The 17,632-nt window shown below is 39.0% G+C and overlaps 2 protein-coding genes across 6 annotated transcripts in view; one reads left to right on the forward strand and one right to left on the reverse strand.

Annotated features, from left to right (window-relative positions):
* RGL1 (ral guanine nucleotide dissociation stimulator like 1) overlaps positions 1-17,632 on the forward strand; it is a 250,144-nt gene that overhangs the window by 7,345 nt on the left and 225,167 nt on the right. The window lies entirely within an intron of this gene.
* On the reverse strand, positions 1,012-8,970 carry APOBEC4 (apolipoprotein B mRNA editing enzyme catalytic polypeptide like 4). Of its 4 annotated transcripts, none has more exons than XR_003129078.1 (4): positions 8,723-8,970; positions 7,970-8,149; positions 2,616-4,608; positions 1,012-1,216 (listed from the first exon to the last, which is right to left on the reverse strand). XR_003129078.1 is itself a non-coding variant. In XM_025430067.2 (2 exons), the coding sequence occupies exon 2, from the start codon at positions 4,576-4,578 to the stop codon at positions 3,475-3,477; it is 1,104 nt and encodes a 367-aa protein (XP_025285852.1). In that variant the 5' UTR covers positions 4,579-4,608; positions 8,723-8,970; the 3' UTR covers positions 2,114-3,474. The 4 variants fall into 4 exon arrangements, 1 of the variants encoding a protein (XP_025285852.1); XR_007411878.1 differs by having other exon boundaries at positions 1,618-4,608; XR_003129079.3 differs by lacking the exons at positions 1,012-1,216; positions 2,616-4,608 and adding an exon at positions 4,641-4,794.

A 17,632-nucleotide genomic window follows, 5' to 3' on the forward strand; every position in this document is an offset into this window, starting at 1 on the left:
TACATTAACGTTCCCTTTTTACATGTCAATCTTGGGAACTTTATTAAGCCAGGTCTGCCCTGATTAACAGATTCATTCTCTCTATATTGACCAAGTAGATAATTGAGCCTACAAAACTGAGAGCCAAACCCTGCATCGTGGTAGATTCATAAAGATAATGTTCCCCTTCTTCTACCCTCATCAGTTTCTTGGGATATACGCCCCCTGCCTCTTTTATATCACCACACCACTAGCTCCTTTAATTTGTTGACTTGTTTTTTCTTAAATTGGAATTTCTATATGTGTGGCAGCAGTGATAATTCTTCATTATCACTAAGGCCAGTTTGCTGAAGAGAGGTAGAACATTCCAAGTTTTACCCTTCCCTAAATCCCTGGGCCAGCCTGACATGACCAAGAATCCATTGTGTGGTGAGTAAGAAGTGTGATCACTGCACTGTGAAAGCTTATTCCATGGAATTTTTGTTGTGATACAAGCCATCTTAAAACAGATAGAGCTGAAAGGACCTTACACATGAACTAGTCTATATCTCTGGCTTTACTGGTGGGGAAATAGAGGCTACATGACTAGGGCTATATATCTTTATGCTCTCTTACAGTTTCTTGAAGGCTTGACTATATTGGCCAGGACTTGTGACTTGTCAGTAACATTCTTCCTAGCACCAGACATATCTAACCTAGTACAAAAATTTAAGTGCTAAAAAATCACTTTTCTTTCCTATAGTTTAGGTAGTAGTTCTCCCTTTGTTATATACCACTGAAATCCAGGTTCATATTTGAAATATAAATTCATCTTAGATTTCAGACTATGTTTTTTTTTTAAAGATTTATTTTCAGAGAGAGGGGGAGAGAAGGAGAATCCCAAGCAGACTCCTTGCTGAGTGTGGAGCCCAACTCGGGCTTAGTTTCACGACCTTGAGATTATGACCTAAGCCAAAATCACAAGTTGAATTAATCGACTGAGCCACCAGGGACCCCTTCAGAGTATGTTTTTAACTGGAATGCTTTGCAGCCTGATTGATGTTATGTCTTTTTGACCACTTTGTAAATAGATTTCAAGGCAACTACTTGGATATACTTTTTTTTTTTTTTTGAAAAGTCTTCTAAGATGGGCAGGTCCTTCTCAACTGCTGCAGGACATCAGCCAACCTGACAACAATATTCAGAGCTGGTTCTCCAACCTCTCAGATTTGCTAATGCCATTAGCCCAGTTGCCCACCTGGAGAGAGATGCTGAATTTGTCACATTGGTTTTTTAAAAATTTTATCTCTATAGCCCAAATTGTAGACATTATTTCATGATCTAATAATAATTGCAACAGTACTTTTAAAAATAATAATTACTATATACTACAATGTAATTATATTCCAGTAGTTCTGTTTAAAATTTCATGTTAACAAGAGAATTTTTTTATGCATAAGAGAATATTATTTAAAACATTTTAGAAGTGTTTATTTTAATCACAATAGAAATTTCAATTCTAAACATTTTTCTTATCTTTCTTTCCCTCCCCCCTCTCTTCCTCTTCCTCATTTGACATGCAGTACTATGTGCTTTAAGCTTTTTTTTTTTTTTTAATGGCAAAACTATCTTATTAGCTTAGCCTTACTTTTTACATACATTAAGAAAAATTTGGGGTTCCTGGGTGGCTCAGTTGGCTGAGTGTCTGACTTTTGATTTTCGCTCAGGTCATGATCCTCAGAGTCGTTGAGATGGAGCCCACACTGGGCTCAATGCTCAGAAGGGAGTCTGCTCAAGATTCTCTCTCCCTCTGCCCCTCCCTGTGGAGCATGCTCTCTCTCTCTCTAAAATAAATACATCTTTAAAAAAAGAAAAAAATTAAAAGTAAGTTACAAATGGATATACATTTTTTGTTAATATATTTTTAAGAGGAAAGTGAGGCAGCAAATGTGAATTAAACACAAATTGCTTTTTTTTTAAGATTTTATTTATTTATTCATGAGAGACACAGAGAGAGGCAGAGACACAGGCAGAGGGAGAAGCAGGCCCCCCGCAGGGAGCCTGATGTGGGACTCCATCCCGGGTCTCCAGGACCACTCCCTGGGCCAAAGGCAGGCACTAAACCTCTGAGCCACCCAGGGATCCCCCAAATTGCTTTATTTTTTTTAATTTTTTTATTATTTATTTATGATAGTCATAGAGAGAGAGAGAGAGAGAAGCAGAGACATAGGCAGAGGGAGAACCAGGCTCCATGCACCGGGAGCCTGACGTGGGATTCGATCCCAGGTCTCCAGGATCGCGCCCTGGGCCAAAGGCAGGCGCCAAACCGCTGCGCCACCCAGGGATCCCCCCCAAATTGCTTTAATGTACATGCTCAGATGGTTAGTCAAAGAACAGTTCCTAGAAGTGTGTTTTGAACAAGATTTTAAGAGAGGGGATAGATATACATTGCTGAAAAAGAAAAGCTTGGAAAAAAGGAAAGTAAAACAAATTATGCATTGGGGAGCTATATCAGAAGAAGGGGGAATGGATGCTAAAAATGTCCATTGCAGGATGGTTAAGCAGGCCCTTGGCTGGAATGGATAAGGAATGTTGGGAAGCAGTGATTAGTAACATTATTGAGATGTAGATTTACAACCTTGCTACCCACATTTCACCTGGATACTTGGCTAAATTCCAAGGGAAATCCAAAGAGGGGAGGGAGACCGTGCTTGACCTGTAGAAGCTTACAATCTTGCTGATGAGACCAGGCAACTGGAAGGTAGAGGAGGAGCCTCGAAGTCAGTAGAAGCAGCTTGGATTTTATATGGTGTGTGTTGGAAGAAGCCTTTGCAGGGTCTCATGTATCATCCTGCTTCTATCATCTGCTCAGGAAGGAGAAATCTGAGCTGGGAAAAATCCCATTGAGCAGGTGACTAAGTTTCAAAAATCAATCTTCATAGCTATATATAATCAATGAACAAAAGAGCTGTTTTTTTTTTTTTCCACACAAAGCTATTTTGAACCACTTTAGAAAAAAATGGGCTGTCTAAATTCTTCTGTCCATGATTAACAATTAATGGAAAATCACTGGTTTCCTTTTACAGACAGCACTTAATGTCAGTAACTTCAGGCTGTTTTCCAATTTTACAGTAAATTTTTATACTGAAACCAATTTAGGAAGCTGTTTAGTCCATGGGCTTTTTTTGGTGGAAAGATGATGTAGGTAGACTAGGATAATGACATTTCCTTTTCCACACCAATAAAATATTAGCAAGATGCTAATGGCTCCATTTTGATACTGTCACTTTCAAAATAAAGGAGAGAGGTCAAGTTGCTTATGGAAACATCTTGTTTTATGTTAAAAGTAGCATAGCTTTATAATAGTTGAGATGGCAAATAATTCGGGTTTTGCTCTTATGTATCCGTTAATCTCCCACCTTGGATCAGACCTAAGAGAGAAAATTTCCAGATTTTTGTTTGCTATCAAATTAGTTTTCTGGTGTTGTTTGGTCTCATGTCTTAGAAATACAGATTTTATTTCTTTCCTTTCTTCTTCTTCTTTTCATCTACCTCTTTGCTACGTGCAAACTGCTCCGTGATTTCCACTCCGTCCACTGGCATTCCCATGGGAGGGCTTCTGAGGTCCTTGGTTTCCTGGAATGACATTTGAGGCATATTTAAGTGCCTCACGATATAGCTCGGCTTATGTGGGCTTTGACCCACGTGTATTGGTGGTAGGTCTCTGAAAGGTACCAGGACAAAAACAACAGGAACCTTGAGGTCTGGGGTCAGATTGGGTTGTGGTTGTCCATTTGTCACTTGCAAAGACTGTCCAGGAATGATCTTGTTAATGAGGTAGCTCTCTAAAGCCACCTGAGCTTTTATGTTCTGATTCTCTTCTGTCTGGGGAAGAACATCAGTGAAATAAGGTTTCACTCCCGTTATGGCATTGATTTCATAGGCGTTGTGCCTGTCAGCCAAAGCTCTCCCAGTTAAAATGGGCTGGAAAACAATTGATCCGGAGACACCACTCACAAAGTTGTTGAGGAGAGAATACCAAATTCCACCACTTATTGGGCTCAAAGTGACCCGGGGCCATAAACTGGCCAGGCTCCGGAGAGCTTCACGGTTCCAGGCCGAGGCAGGAAATTCAGGCTCAGTATGATAGAGCTGAGAAAAGTAAATGCTAAGAGTAACATCTGGATACGTTATTAAGAAATTGTACATTTTGCCAATGCAGCAGTGGTTGGCTTCGTTACAAGGGGAGTTGTTGGAATACAGAATGATATGCCTGATTGTGTTGTTGTTGTGTACGGCTGAGTCAAAATAACCATTCATCTCAAATAACATTGATTCTGGATGGGTATTATTCCCCGTGCAACTGCTAGCATGGCCCTTCTGCACCAGGCTTCCAGAAGAAGTTTTTAGTTCATAAAATGTGAGGTGCTTTGTTTGAGGGCACACTGGCCCATAAGGGAATCCAAAAATCTGATAAAATTCTGTATAGGGAACTCTTGCTTCTTCACCTGTCCGAATATGGTAAGGACAGTTAGAGCAATCTAGAGAGAAGCTTAGCCAGTAATAAGGTTTTACTATTGTTCCACGATTTGCTAGATATTCTTCATATAAGGGCTCCATTGCTAGTTTTACTGTCTTCTAGCTGCAACCCTAAACAAGGAAGAGAAATTATATATAAACCAGTGCAGGAAAAACTAAAGAAAATGCATTACTTTATTGAGGCATACTTTTCTTTAAAAGAGGTAGCACAATAACTGTAGCATCTTTGATTCTTAAAGATAGTGATATATAGCCATAGATTAGAAAGCTCAGGATTCACTTCTCTTCATCGAGATTCTTGGGGAGTGGGAAGGAGACAAAAAAGAAAGGCATAATGCACCTTTACCTGTTTCACAGAATGTGAGGCGATACAGCAAATGGATTAACAGTGCAAGTTCTGGAAACAGACCACCTCGTTTCAAATCGGGGCTCCGCCACTTACCGGCTTATTGATCTTCTGTAAGTTGTTTTAAGTCTGGGAGCTTCCTTGTCTGTGCAATGAGGATAAGAATCATATACCTACCTCCTAAGATTATCTTGAGGATTGAATGATGGAATAAATACAAAGTGCTTTATTATGTGCCTGACTCGTATTAAGGACTCAATAAATGTTAGCTTCTAGTAGTGATGGTACAAATCCCAGGATTATCTAACCGATTCTTGTTTATGAAAATCTAAACAAGCAAGCAGGGGTTTTGCAATTTATTCGTAATGTTCTTCCTTTGTCTCTTTCCTGAATGATATTATCTAATTATCTGCATAGGTTTTGAGTGTGCTTGCATTTAAAATCAGCTATTTCTTTCAGATCATTGGCAGTAAATTAGTGGTAATTATTCTTTTGGGAAAAGGATCATGGGGTCTATTTTGCTAAATGGTAGAGACTTCTTGTAGGAATGCCACTTGAGTATTCTTTGGGTCGTGAACACTTATTCATTGCCATTTGAGAGTTTTATTTCCAGTGGGTGGGTCTTGTTAGAACATTTTGGAAACTTTACCATTCTGGAAAGCACATATGGTTCCTTAGGATATTTCAAATAAATAGTTGCTGGGATGTTAAACCACAAAAGTTGAGATCTTTAAGTGATGATTTTTTTCCTTTAAACAAAAATTTCTCAGTTATCATTGTTACCAAGCTGCAACCTAGGACATTATAATTTAGTTTTAAGAACATTTTAAAATAACTTTTTATTATAGAAGTATTATGTTTTTCTTGTAGACTACTTTTAAAAATATTAATACTAAAAGGGAAAAATAAAAACTTGCACCGGTTTGTCTGAGTTATGTTCCCATAACTGTTAACATGTCTCTTCCCTCCAGTCTTTTTGCTATGTGCACAACATAAATAAAATCATGTTTTATACTTTGCTTTTCACTTTGCATTATGTCCTGAGTATTTCCCCATGTTATTAAAAATTCTTCAAGAAACAATATTCATGGCTAATTAGTATTTTATTACACAACTAATGTATAATCAAATATTCAGGTTCTTACCTCTTTTTTTATTATTATTATTTTAAAAACATTTTATTTATTTATTCATGAGAGACACAGAGAGAGAGAGAGGCAGAGACAACAGGCAGAGGGTGAAGAGGGTTCCATGCAGGGAGCTTGATGCGAGACTCGATCCTTGGGATCATGACCAGAGCCAAAGGCAGATGCTTAATCACTGAGCCACCCAGGCGTCCCTCTTTTTATTATTATAAATAATGCTTTGATGAACATTTCTGTAAGTAAATTTGTATTTTTCTTTTCTTTAATGTAGATTACTAAAAGTTGTATTATTAGCCTAAACTTTGTCAGATTGCTTCTCAGGAAGGTGTCCCAATTCTGTCTCATTTTCTCCTAGTGATGTTTATCACCTTTACTGATTTGAGAAGAGAGCATCTGTTTCCCTTTGTGGTTATAATTTGGACTTTTTCAATTCCTAGTGAGGTTGAACACTTTTTCACATGTAGTGTTTATTCTTCTGTGAAATATGTTTGATCCCTTATCCCCCTCCTTTTGAGGTTTTCCTTACTGATTTGCAAGAACTCTTTGTATATTAAGGATATAAACTATCATAATTTTTGCAAGTATTCTACCTGGTTTATTGAGCCATTTAATTATGCTGGTGGCATTTTTAATTATACCAAATTTTACATTTTCATATGGTCTCATCTTTACCCTTAAGATTTATTTTTTACTATTGTATTTAGAAAAGACTTACCCATCAAAGAGGAGTTAAATATTCCCCATGTTTTTTCCTAGTATGTATGGTTTTATCTTTTACATTTAACTCTTTGTCCAGGCAACAATACAAAGTATAAAATGTAAGAGAGATCAACTGACCATTACAAAACAAAATATATCTCTCATTTTCCAAAATCTGATTTGTCATTTCAGGAGTATTTATTACAGCCTTTCATATGGAAGCACTTTGATCAACTTCTTTCTTCCTCAACCCAGATCACCTCCGTCCCTGCTGTATTTGGTACAGCTGAAACCTGCAGAGTTCCTTGCTAATCCTGTCCTGGGCAGAAAATATTTTAGGAGCCTCAATCCTGCTACAGATGGAATGTGACCTGACTCATGTCACCATTATCCTAATGCTTAGATCTCTGCAGTAATTCTGGACACCACATACCCATCAAATTCCAGGTTTCTCCTAACCTCTGTCATGTCAGTTTAGTCCATAGGACCATGTGTTTGCCTCAGCATCCTCCTTAGTTTTATATTTTCCTGATGCAACTGAATTCCTGCCCTGAGGCTTTCCAGACCTTGCATATCTTTTCCTCTTGGCCTTGGACTTTCCTCCTTAACCTTTGGCAATGAATCCCATTATTTGGAGCCTGACACCATCTCCTGTTTGATCTGGGGCATTATTTTCTCATTGGATTTTCTCCTCTTTCAGGCTTACTCATCAGACTAGATAGATCTCTCTGAATATCAAAACTTGCTGAAACCAAGTCCCAAATCTCACTTGCTTTTGAATATGGTGCCCTGGATGCAGTGTGCTGTTTGGTGGTACACCTGATATCTAAGTGACCACTCAAATGACAATGTCAAGTCACCCATGATTTGATTAAAATATTGTGGAAACAGTACCAACAGGTCTTTTCCTGCCTTTACGTTTTGGGGTAGGTGGAAGGGGTGGAATTAACTATACTTACTGGTCCCAGAATTACACTCTTGTGAAGCAGAAGTCTCCATGTCTTTCAAAATAAAGGCAGTATGGAAAGTCTTGACTGTTTTTCTAAGTATTCCTTTGTTTGTACTCCTTCTACCTTTTTTTTAAATTAATTTATTTATTTATGATAGTCACACAGAGAGAGAGAGTGAGAGGCAGAGACACAGGCAGAGGGAGAAACAGGCTCCATGCACCGGGAGCCCGACGTGGGATTCGATCCTGCATCTCCAGGATCGCGCCCTGGGCCAAAGGCAGGCGCCAAACCGCTGCGCCACCCAGGGATCCCATGTACTCCTTCTACTTTACCTGGGAAAGATGCATAATGGAGATCCTGAGGCCTAGTGGCCTTCATATGTAATGGACGGAGCTTCTGGAGTTTCATTCTTGCTAATGGTTTTTCATTGTCAATCAGCTGTGGTTCCCTGTTGGTGAAGTCTCCACTTTTTCAGAGGGTCTTTCTGAGACTATTTCTTTGCTCACTTTTATCTGAACGGGAGCAGGAAAGAACTCCTATCCACTTGCAACTCTTACAGAATTTGTGCTTTATATTATTCGCTTTTGCTCTCTGCCCTTTCATTCTGCCCCTACCCAGGCAAGGGGCATGCCCCTGTTCAGCTAGGGGCTTGCCTCAGGAATCTCACTTGGCTCACAGGCCAGGTTGGCTAACACTTGTCTCCCCAGCATCCTGTGTTCCTCCTCCTTTGTCCTTTTGCCTCTGCTTTGGCTGTGCTTGGGAAAGGCATGCTGCCCTCAGTAGAGCAGATCTACGGATAGGAAGAAGCAGAGATCTGTAGAACCCAGTTCCCTGCTTCCGGTTGTGAGTAGCCCCTGGAGTGAGGCCCTGGGACGGCAGCCTTCCTTAATTTAACATAAATGAGGCATACATGAAGACAATCTGCTCTCTTTACACCCCCCCCCCCCCCCCCCCCCCCAGCTAGGATTTAGTGAGTACTGGTAAAGCACAGTGTGCACTGGAGTAGTTGGAAAATGGTGTTTGCCCTTCCCAATCTGTGCACAATCTGTTAGCAGCTAAAAACAAATGTTAACAGTTATAATTACCATCATTTTGTCTCCAGGCTTGGATCACATTCCAGGTGTTCTAGAAGATGGTCCATTCCCTTTTTTTCTCTCTTATGTAGTATGCCGTGTTTCAAGGGGCTTCAGAGGGCGATGGCACTGTAAAGCTTCACCTCCTGACTTGGTTCAGGACTCTTTTGCAGTTTGTGTCTATTAGTTCCTTTGAACTCTGCCGTCCCAAGTTAGAAAGACCTTGCTGAGGTGTGGCTGCCTCTAAGAACACTGTTGAATTGGTGCCATGGTAACGTTTGCAAAGCAGCTACTGCTAGGATACGGCTCTGACACTTATTACTTTATTTGCATTTCAAACCACCTGTTCCAAAGATGAAAATATACATGAATGCATATTCCAGTCTGGATAAAAGCATACTATCTGACTATTTAAGTGGATGTGTTGGGGTTTTTCTCCCTCTGGCTGTAAGAATCAAGCTCTGAGGTCCTGCTCCTCTGTGTCTTTGTCCTGACCTAGAACAGGTGCCAATCCCTGGTGTGTGGACACAATTCATTGGTTCTGTCGCCTGTGGAAGCACAGGGCCTTTTCTCAGGAGGTTTGGCCTCCAGTGAGAGGGAGGCACCTACGAAAGGGAGCAGAAGCTTGATCTCCCCAAAGGAAGGTGCTTTCTACTAGTAGGTCCACAAGGAGAGCTCTTCACTTTGTCCAAATCTAGATTAATAGGTGCCTGCCATCTCTCTCTTTTTATAAATTCCTGGGAGACTCTTGCTATTGCTATGTATCTGTTTCCCTCCAGTTTAAGGCCTACCCTCCCCCTGGATTCATTGTGGCCCCTTCTCTGTAGCTAATGGAAGAGCCACTCAGCCTTCTCCACTCTGTTCCCTTGCCCACCTTCAACTCCACGTCATCTCCTAGGATTGGACTTGTTGATGGTCATGATTCATTGTTTGTGCCTACTCCCAATTATTCCTTCCTTCCACTTGAAGGAGCAAGTGGTGACCACTACTGTGTATTTCCATTAGTTACCAACAAAAAGTTCTTAAGCACATTTGCTACGCTGAAAATAGCCCACAGGACAATAGAAGCACCCAGAAGGCTTCCTGCAGCAGCCTCCACTCTTAACTAGTTTCTCAGTCCTAGTCTCCACAACAGCAGCTATCATCTGTCCTTGAGGAGACTTCTTCTGGTTTAGATGTTTCATGTTGGGGGGATCCCTGGGTGGCTCCACGGTTTGGCGCCTGCCTTTGGCTCAGGGCGTGATCCTGGAGTCCCGGATTGAGTCCCACATCAGGCTCCCTGCATGGAGCCTGCTTCTCCCTCTGCCTGTGTCTCTGCCTCTCTCTCTCTCTCTTTCATGAATAAATAAATAAAATCTTAAAAAAGATGTTTCATGTTGATCTTTGCATTTTAAGGGTCTCAGGTGTATCCATCTCCTCAGCTAGTTAGTTTTCTTTTATTTTTTTTTAAAGGTTTTATTTATTTATTCATGAGAGATGTGAGAGAGAGAGAGAGAGAATGGCAGAGACACAGGCAGAGGGAGAAGCAGGCAAGCCCTATGTGGGATTTGATCCCAGATCTCCAGGATGACGCCCTGGGCTGAAGGTGGCGCTAAACTGCTGAGCCATCTGGGCTGCCCCAGGTATTTTTCAGTTACATTTTCTTTATTTTTTTTTCTGAAGATTTTATTTATTTATTTATTTGAGAGAAAGAAAGAGCCAGGCAGAGTACGAGTGGAGAGGAGGAGCAGACGGAGAGGGAAAAACAGCCGCTGTGCAGGGAGACTAATGCGGGGCTCGATCCCAGGACCTGTGGATCATGACTTGAGCCGAAGGCAGATGCTCAACCAACTCAGCCACCCAGGTGCCCCCACCAGTTACATTCTCTTTCATGCTTTCTTCCATGAGTGCTCACTATTGGCCCTTTCTCCACGCCTTTGTCATTCTCACTTCCTGCCTCCATTTTCCTAGCATCTCCTAACTCAATGAAATTGTAAGACCAAGATATCATCTTTTATTTAACATTAATACCTGACATCCTATTAAAAATATTCCCTCGGATCCCTGGGTGGCTCAGTGGTTTAGCACCTGCCTTCAGCCCAGGGCGTCATCCTGGAGTCCCAGGATCGAGCCCCACGTCAGGCTCCCTGCATGGAGCCTGCTTCTCCCTCTGCCTGTGTCTCTGCCTCTCTCTCTCTCTCTCTGATGAATAAATAAAATCTTTAATAAATGAATAAATAAATAAAAAATATTCCCTTAAGGGTCACCTGGTGACCTAATGGGTTAAGCATCCAACTCTGGATTTCTGTTCAGGTCATGATCTCCATGTTTCAGGATTGAGCCCCACGTTGGGCTCTGTGCTGAGGTACGGAGATTGCTTAAGATTCTCTCTCTCCCTCTCCCTCCCTCTGCCCTTTTCTCTGCTCTCTCTCACTCTCAAATAGATAAATAAATCTTAAGAAAAAAAATACTCCCTTAAAAATGAGCCTCTATCCACTAGTATATTTATCAATTGCATTATAGGCTAAATTTAGGGATCCCACCTAGCAACCAGTTTTAAAAACAGCTCTACTGAGGTTTAATTGACAAAAACTGTATATATTTAGGGTATGCAACTTGATCTTTTGATATATTTATACATTGCAAAATGATCACAGCAATGAAGCTAATTAACGTATCTGTAACCTCATATAGATATCTTCTGGGGGCAGTTGTGTCAGAACATTTAAGATCTACCCTCTTAGTGAATTTCAAGTATATAATAGGTATTGTTAACTGTGGTCAACATGCTGTACATTAGCTCCCCAGAACTTAGTCATCTTGCATAACTGAAACTTTGTACCCGTTGGCCAAAATTACTTCATTTCCCCCTTGCCCCACACCCTGGCTATCAACATTTTACTCTATGCTCCTATGAGTGTATTTTAGATTCCACCTCTAAATGACATTTTGCAATATTTGTCTTTCTGTTTCTGGTTTATTTCATGTAACATAATGTCCTTCGGTTTTGTCCATGTTGTGTCAAATGCTAGGATTTTTTTTTAAGGCTGAATAATATTTCATTGTATGTATATACCACATCTTCTTTATTCATTCATCTTTCCATTGACATTTAGGTCATTTCTATAGCTTGACTATTGTGAATAATACTGCAATGACTATAGGAGTGCAGATATCTTTTCTCTGAGATACTGATTCCAATTCTTTTGCATAAATACTTAGAAGTGGAATTACCAGATTAGGTGGAGGTTTTATTTTTAATTTATTGAGGAACTGCCATATTGTTTTCCATAATGGCTCTACCATTTTACATTCTGACTAACATTTCCTTTTCCATGTCATCATCGATCCTTGTTATCTTTTGTCTTTTTGATAGTAGCCATCAAACAGGTGTGAGGTGATATATCATTGTGGTTTGGATTTATAATTCCCTAATGATTGGTGATGTTTGAGCACCTTTTCATATACCTGTTGGCTATTTGTATGTCTTCTTTTGAGAAATGTCTGTTCAGGCCCTTTGCTCTTTTAAAAATCAGATTATTTGGTTTCTTTTTGCGATTATGTATGTTCCTTATGTATTTTGGATATTAGCCCCTCATCAGATATGTTGTTTGCAAATATTTTCCTACAACTATTTGGTGAGGAGACTTTCTTTCCCCATTGTGTAACCTTAGCACTTATCAAAGATCATTTGACTGTATATGTGTGGATTTATATTATTTTTGTCTCATTTGTCTATATGTCTGTATGTTTTAGGTTGTCTTTTCACTTCGTTAAGTTTCTTCAGCTGTGCAGAAGCTTGTTAGCATCATGTAGTCCATTTGTCTATTTTTGCTGTTTTTTTTAAGATTTTATTTATTTATTTAGAGGGAGGGAGAGAGAGAGAGCAGGGGGAGGGGCAGATGGAGAGGTAAAGGGAGAAGCCAACTCCCTGCTGAGCAGGGAGCCTGACTCCTGGCTCAGGCTCAATCCCAAAATCCTGAGATCATGACCTGAGCTGAAGGCAGATGCTCAACTGATTGAGCCTCCCAGGTGTCCACCCAGAATGATTTTTAAAACTGAAATTAGCCACAAGAAAATGAAGGACCTTGATCATAGGGTTCCTGCTCGCAATTCTTATTGCTAAATTGACATGTACAGGAAAGGAGAAATTTGAACAAACATCTATTTCCCCAGACTCCTTTCTTCTGTCTTCCTTTGTTAACTTGCCATGCTTCGTCTTCATTCAGATGAATTACAAGGCATATTCTCTATCAAAGTAATATGACATTTTAATGAAAAAGCTTTGCAAGGGCAAAACTCTCTTACACTGATATTTATCTTTAAAAGACAAAACTTTACTAGGTTTAACACTCCAAAAATTGTTTCTCATCTCTGTGTTATGGCATCCCAATTTGGGACATACCTAAGATGGCTTGTGTGTTGCTAGTTGCTGCCTATAAGGTGACTTAAAATAACTTATATCTTATTGATATTTTTTTTAAACTTTTATTTGGAGGTACTGTGCCCAATTAAATATATAATTCACTGCTTTCATAGCAGTTTGGTTGACACTGAATAATAATGCCCACATTCTTGAGGCAGTAAGAAACTACGTAGGCTGAAGGAAAAAAAAAAGCAAGCATGAAATAAAGGAGAGCAGAGAACTCAGTAGATTTCATGGGGGCTCATTAAGGAATTAGGTAGAAAAAATGGGAGAAGATAAGTGTTAGGACTGAGGAAAAGAAGGCAAAAAAAAAAAAAAAAAAAAAAAAAAGCAAGGGATGGATGTCTTAGCTTGTGATCATAAACAGAAAGGCCACAGGGTGGCAGCACAGTCTTGACAGCGGAAAACTTTCTGTTGGACCGCCATTCCTTTGCTAAAACCACACACTTAACACAGAATTCCTCCAGGTTGGTTTCTCTCATTGTCCTAGGTAAATACCAACACATGTTTAGAATCAAAGGTAACTCCTAAAACTTAAGCTGAGGCAAAGTGCAGGGTGAAGGCACCATCTTTACCCCCAGAATCTGAACATACACTCTAAAAAAAGGTTCCAAACTGGGGAAGGACCAGTTAAGCTTATGAACTGCCAACTTAAGGTTATGAAATCATCTTGTAAAATTCAACGAAAGTGATTTTATAGGAAAATGAACAAGAAAGATGTAGAAATCATAAGCTCATTTAAAAAATAATTTACTAAACAGATCAAAATATATAAAAATTTTAAATTACATTTCAATAAATGTAAATGGAACACTCGTCTATTTTTGCTTTTGTTGCTTGTGTTTTTGACGTCATATCCAAGAAGTTGCTGAGACCAGTGGTACAAAGGTTTTCCCGTATGTTTTCTTCTAGGAGTTTTATGGTTTCAGGTCTTATGTTTAAATCTTTAATCCATTTTGGTTTTTTTTTTGTGTGTGTGTGCATGGTGTAGGATAAGGGTCCAATTTCATTCTGTTGCATATGGATATCTAGTTTTCCTACAACTATTTGCTGAAGAGACTATCCTTTCCCCATTGTGTAACCTTAGCACTTATCAAAGATCATTTGACTGTATGTGTGTGGGTTTATATTATTTTTGTCTCATTTGTCTATATGTCTGTCTTTATGTAAATATAAAGAGAACAAACATAATATAGAATAAAAGAAAGAAGAATTAACAAAACTATCCATGTTTATTGAAAGTATATGCATAGATGACTGGTTATAAAGAATCACCGTTGCTGTTATTATATTCTACAATCATATTAAACAAAAAGTTTTTGAAGGATATATCTATATTCAAGATCCTATAAATGCACAGTTTGTGAACATCATGTATATCGACTTATATAAAATTTTTATTGTGATCAACCAACTTGCTTCTTACTTGCTACTTGATCAGATCTAGGTCCAATTGACAATAACACTATTTGCAGAATATAATATATATCCAGACTGATTCTGTGTTTATTTTGATAGCATTAGAATAGGGAAAGCCAGTTGTAAGAGATATGCCGATAGGAATAGAGAAAGAGATTTTAAAGTAATTTCACAAGCTCAAGGTATTAATTTTTAACAGTTTTAAAAAATAAAACAAGTGAGACCGTATTTTCCAAGTTCATCACTAGCCACTTCCAAAAATTTATCCTGTAAAGTTATATTAAAGTTTTCTTTCAATGAAAGGACTAGTTTATGGTTCCATGAATTTCCAATGCATAGATTCTCTATTGAAATGATTATCTATTGCATTGATAATAGTTGTTAAAATTATGAAACATGACTTACAATCTCTGGAAACTCTGTTCTTCTACACTTTTAATACTTATTTTGACTTTTCAGTCATCTGCTTTTGAAAAACATGTTGAATTTATTCCATGTTTGGAGACACTAAGATTATTAACATATCAACGAGTTCAGACGAATAGGCAAATCTGACTATTTAATGTACTTTATCTTTAAAAAGTTGGGCCCAAACTGGGTCTTATCCAGCAGTAATTCTGAGGGTTTATTCGATAGTTCAAACATTCTCTACAGAACTTTTTCCCTTGATAACCATCGGACCTAGCATGTAAAGCAGTTGTTTCTAATAAACATCCATATTATCACATAAATGGAATAATTTCAGATGTAATGCATTAGCCTTTATGTAATTCATAGTTTTTACTGTGTCATTAAGCACACTGATTAGTTCGGTTGACTTTTTTCCCTAGTAAGGTTTTCCTGATAAAGGTTTTCCTGATAGTGTGTTGTTTTGCATTCTGGCTCAAGCTCCTTTTTTTTTTTTTTTTTTTTTAAAGATTGTATTTATATATTCACAAGAGGCACAGAGAGACAGAGACACAGGCAGAAGGAGAAGCCAGCTCCATGCAGGGAGCCTGATGTGGGACCCAATCCCAGGTCTCCAGGATCACACCCCTGGGCTGAAGGTGGCGCTAAACCGCTGGGCTACCTGGGCTGCCCTGGCTCAAGCTCTTTAACCTGAGCAATTATCCTAGAAATTTCTCCCATGCAGGATTTAAACCCTAAATCACTTTTCTGATATAAATCATACAGTCATATCAAATTTCTATAAAAGTTTCTAAATACTTACTCTTGATTTCTGTATTTATCTTGTTTACATTGGTAACAGTTTATGAATGGGCCCTGGCTCACAGACACAGCTTTGAGTGCCATTGCTTTCATGTACTTCTTCCATTTCACTTAAGTCACTATTAGGTAGTGATTCTGCTTAACTAAGTTCACTAAATTTAATTTAAGTTGATTCTTCTGGCTATCTTAGAAATGATAAATAATTTAGATGAAAATATCATTCCTTGAACAAAGATGAACATTTACTGAATACCTACTTTGTGCCCCCACACCTGGGTAGCTCAGTGTGTGAGCATCTGTCTGGCTTTGGCTCAGGTCGTGATCCCGGGGTCCTAGGATCGAGTTCCGTATCAGGCTCCCCACAGAGAGCCTGCTTCTTCCTCTGCATGTGTCTCTCCCTCTCTCTCTGTGTCTCTCATGAATAAATAAATAAAATCTTAAAAAAAAATACCTACTTTGTGCCAAAAATTTTACATGCCTTGCATCCCTGAGAGGTGCGTATTATTACAATGTCCATTTTACAGATAACAAAAGTGAGGTTCAAAGTGTCTAATGTTAAGATAACATAGCTAGTAATTGGTAGAGCTGGGATTTGAACCCAGGGTGCTCAAAAACTCTTTTCTTTCTTTTTTTTTTTCACACACATTGCATTTTATTGTTTTCTAAAAGAGGTCTTTGCTCCTTTAGAAAAATGAAATGAGGGGAGACAGCCCATTGTGGGGGGCGGTGGATTGGGAGAAGTCCTTGCCAGAAAGTCCTGGATGTCGCCTCTGCCTTTCAGGAGGGAAGTCTGACCTTCACCCTGGGGGTGGGGGGGGTGGGGGCTGAAGGGGGTGTCTTCCGGGCTTGGTTAGGTGACAACACCCATCAGAGTGCTGCTCAAGCTCCGCAGCGGACACAGCTCTTAGGGTGTTGAGTATTTGGGGGAGATGGAGGGAGCACTGGAATAATACATCCTCTTACCATCTACACCTGGGACTAATATGTTGGAAGCATCAAAAGCTCTTTTCCTAATACCATAACCCTTCCATCACATCTTACATTTTGAACACAAAGAAAATAATTTCAAATTTATGACCTACTCTTAAGATAAATGGGAAAAATTACTTTTCCAAAGTGAGACAATGATGAAGCCATGTAAGAGAAGCAAACGTAGGAAAAGTGTGTCATAGTGAGATAGTGAGAGTGGGAAAACAGCTGCAAGTGTTTCTGTCAGGAGGAAAGAAAATTTTTTAAAAACCAACTTCATTGAGGTATTTATATAATAAAAGGCACCCATTCTATGTGAGCAATTCTATGAGTTTTGACATCCAGATATATTCATGTTACCACCATTACAATAAAAATATAAAACATTTATATCAACCCCCAGTTTTCCCTGGGTCTCTTTCTTCCCTATAAGTCACCATTCTTCATGGCTCTAGGAAAGTATTATCTTTTTAGCTCTTACTATAGATTAGATATGTTTTCCCCCCAAGTTTCACATCCATGGAATCATAAAATATGAATTCTGGTATCTTTTACTTGTTCAGCATAATGTTTTTGAGATTCATCCATTTGATTGTGTATATCAGTAGCTTGTTACTTTTTAATATCGAGTGATATTCCATTGTATAGATTTGCTATAATTTATATATTCATCTGTTGATAGACATTTGTGTTGTTTCTAGTTTGAGGCTATTATGAGAAAGGTGCGCTGAACATTCATGTCCGAGCCTTTTTGTGTGGACATAGGTTTCTATTCCTCTTGGACAAATACTTAACAGTGGAATTGCTAGGTTGTATGGTAAATGCATCTCAACTTTCTGAGAACTGCCAAACTGTTTTCCAAAGTAGTTTATTATTTTACATTCCCACTAGCAATGTATGAGCATTCCAGTTACTGGACA

The sequence above is a fragment of the Canis lupus genome, chromosome 7 (assembly GCF_003254725.2).
Source record: "Canis lupus dingo isolate Sandy chromosome 7, ASM325472v2, whole genome shotgun sequence".
NCBI classification, from domain to species: Eukaryota; Metazoa; Chordata; class Mammalia; order Carnivora; family Canidae; genus Canis; species Canis lupus.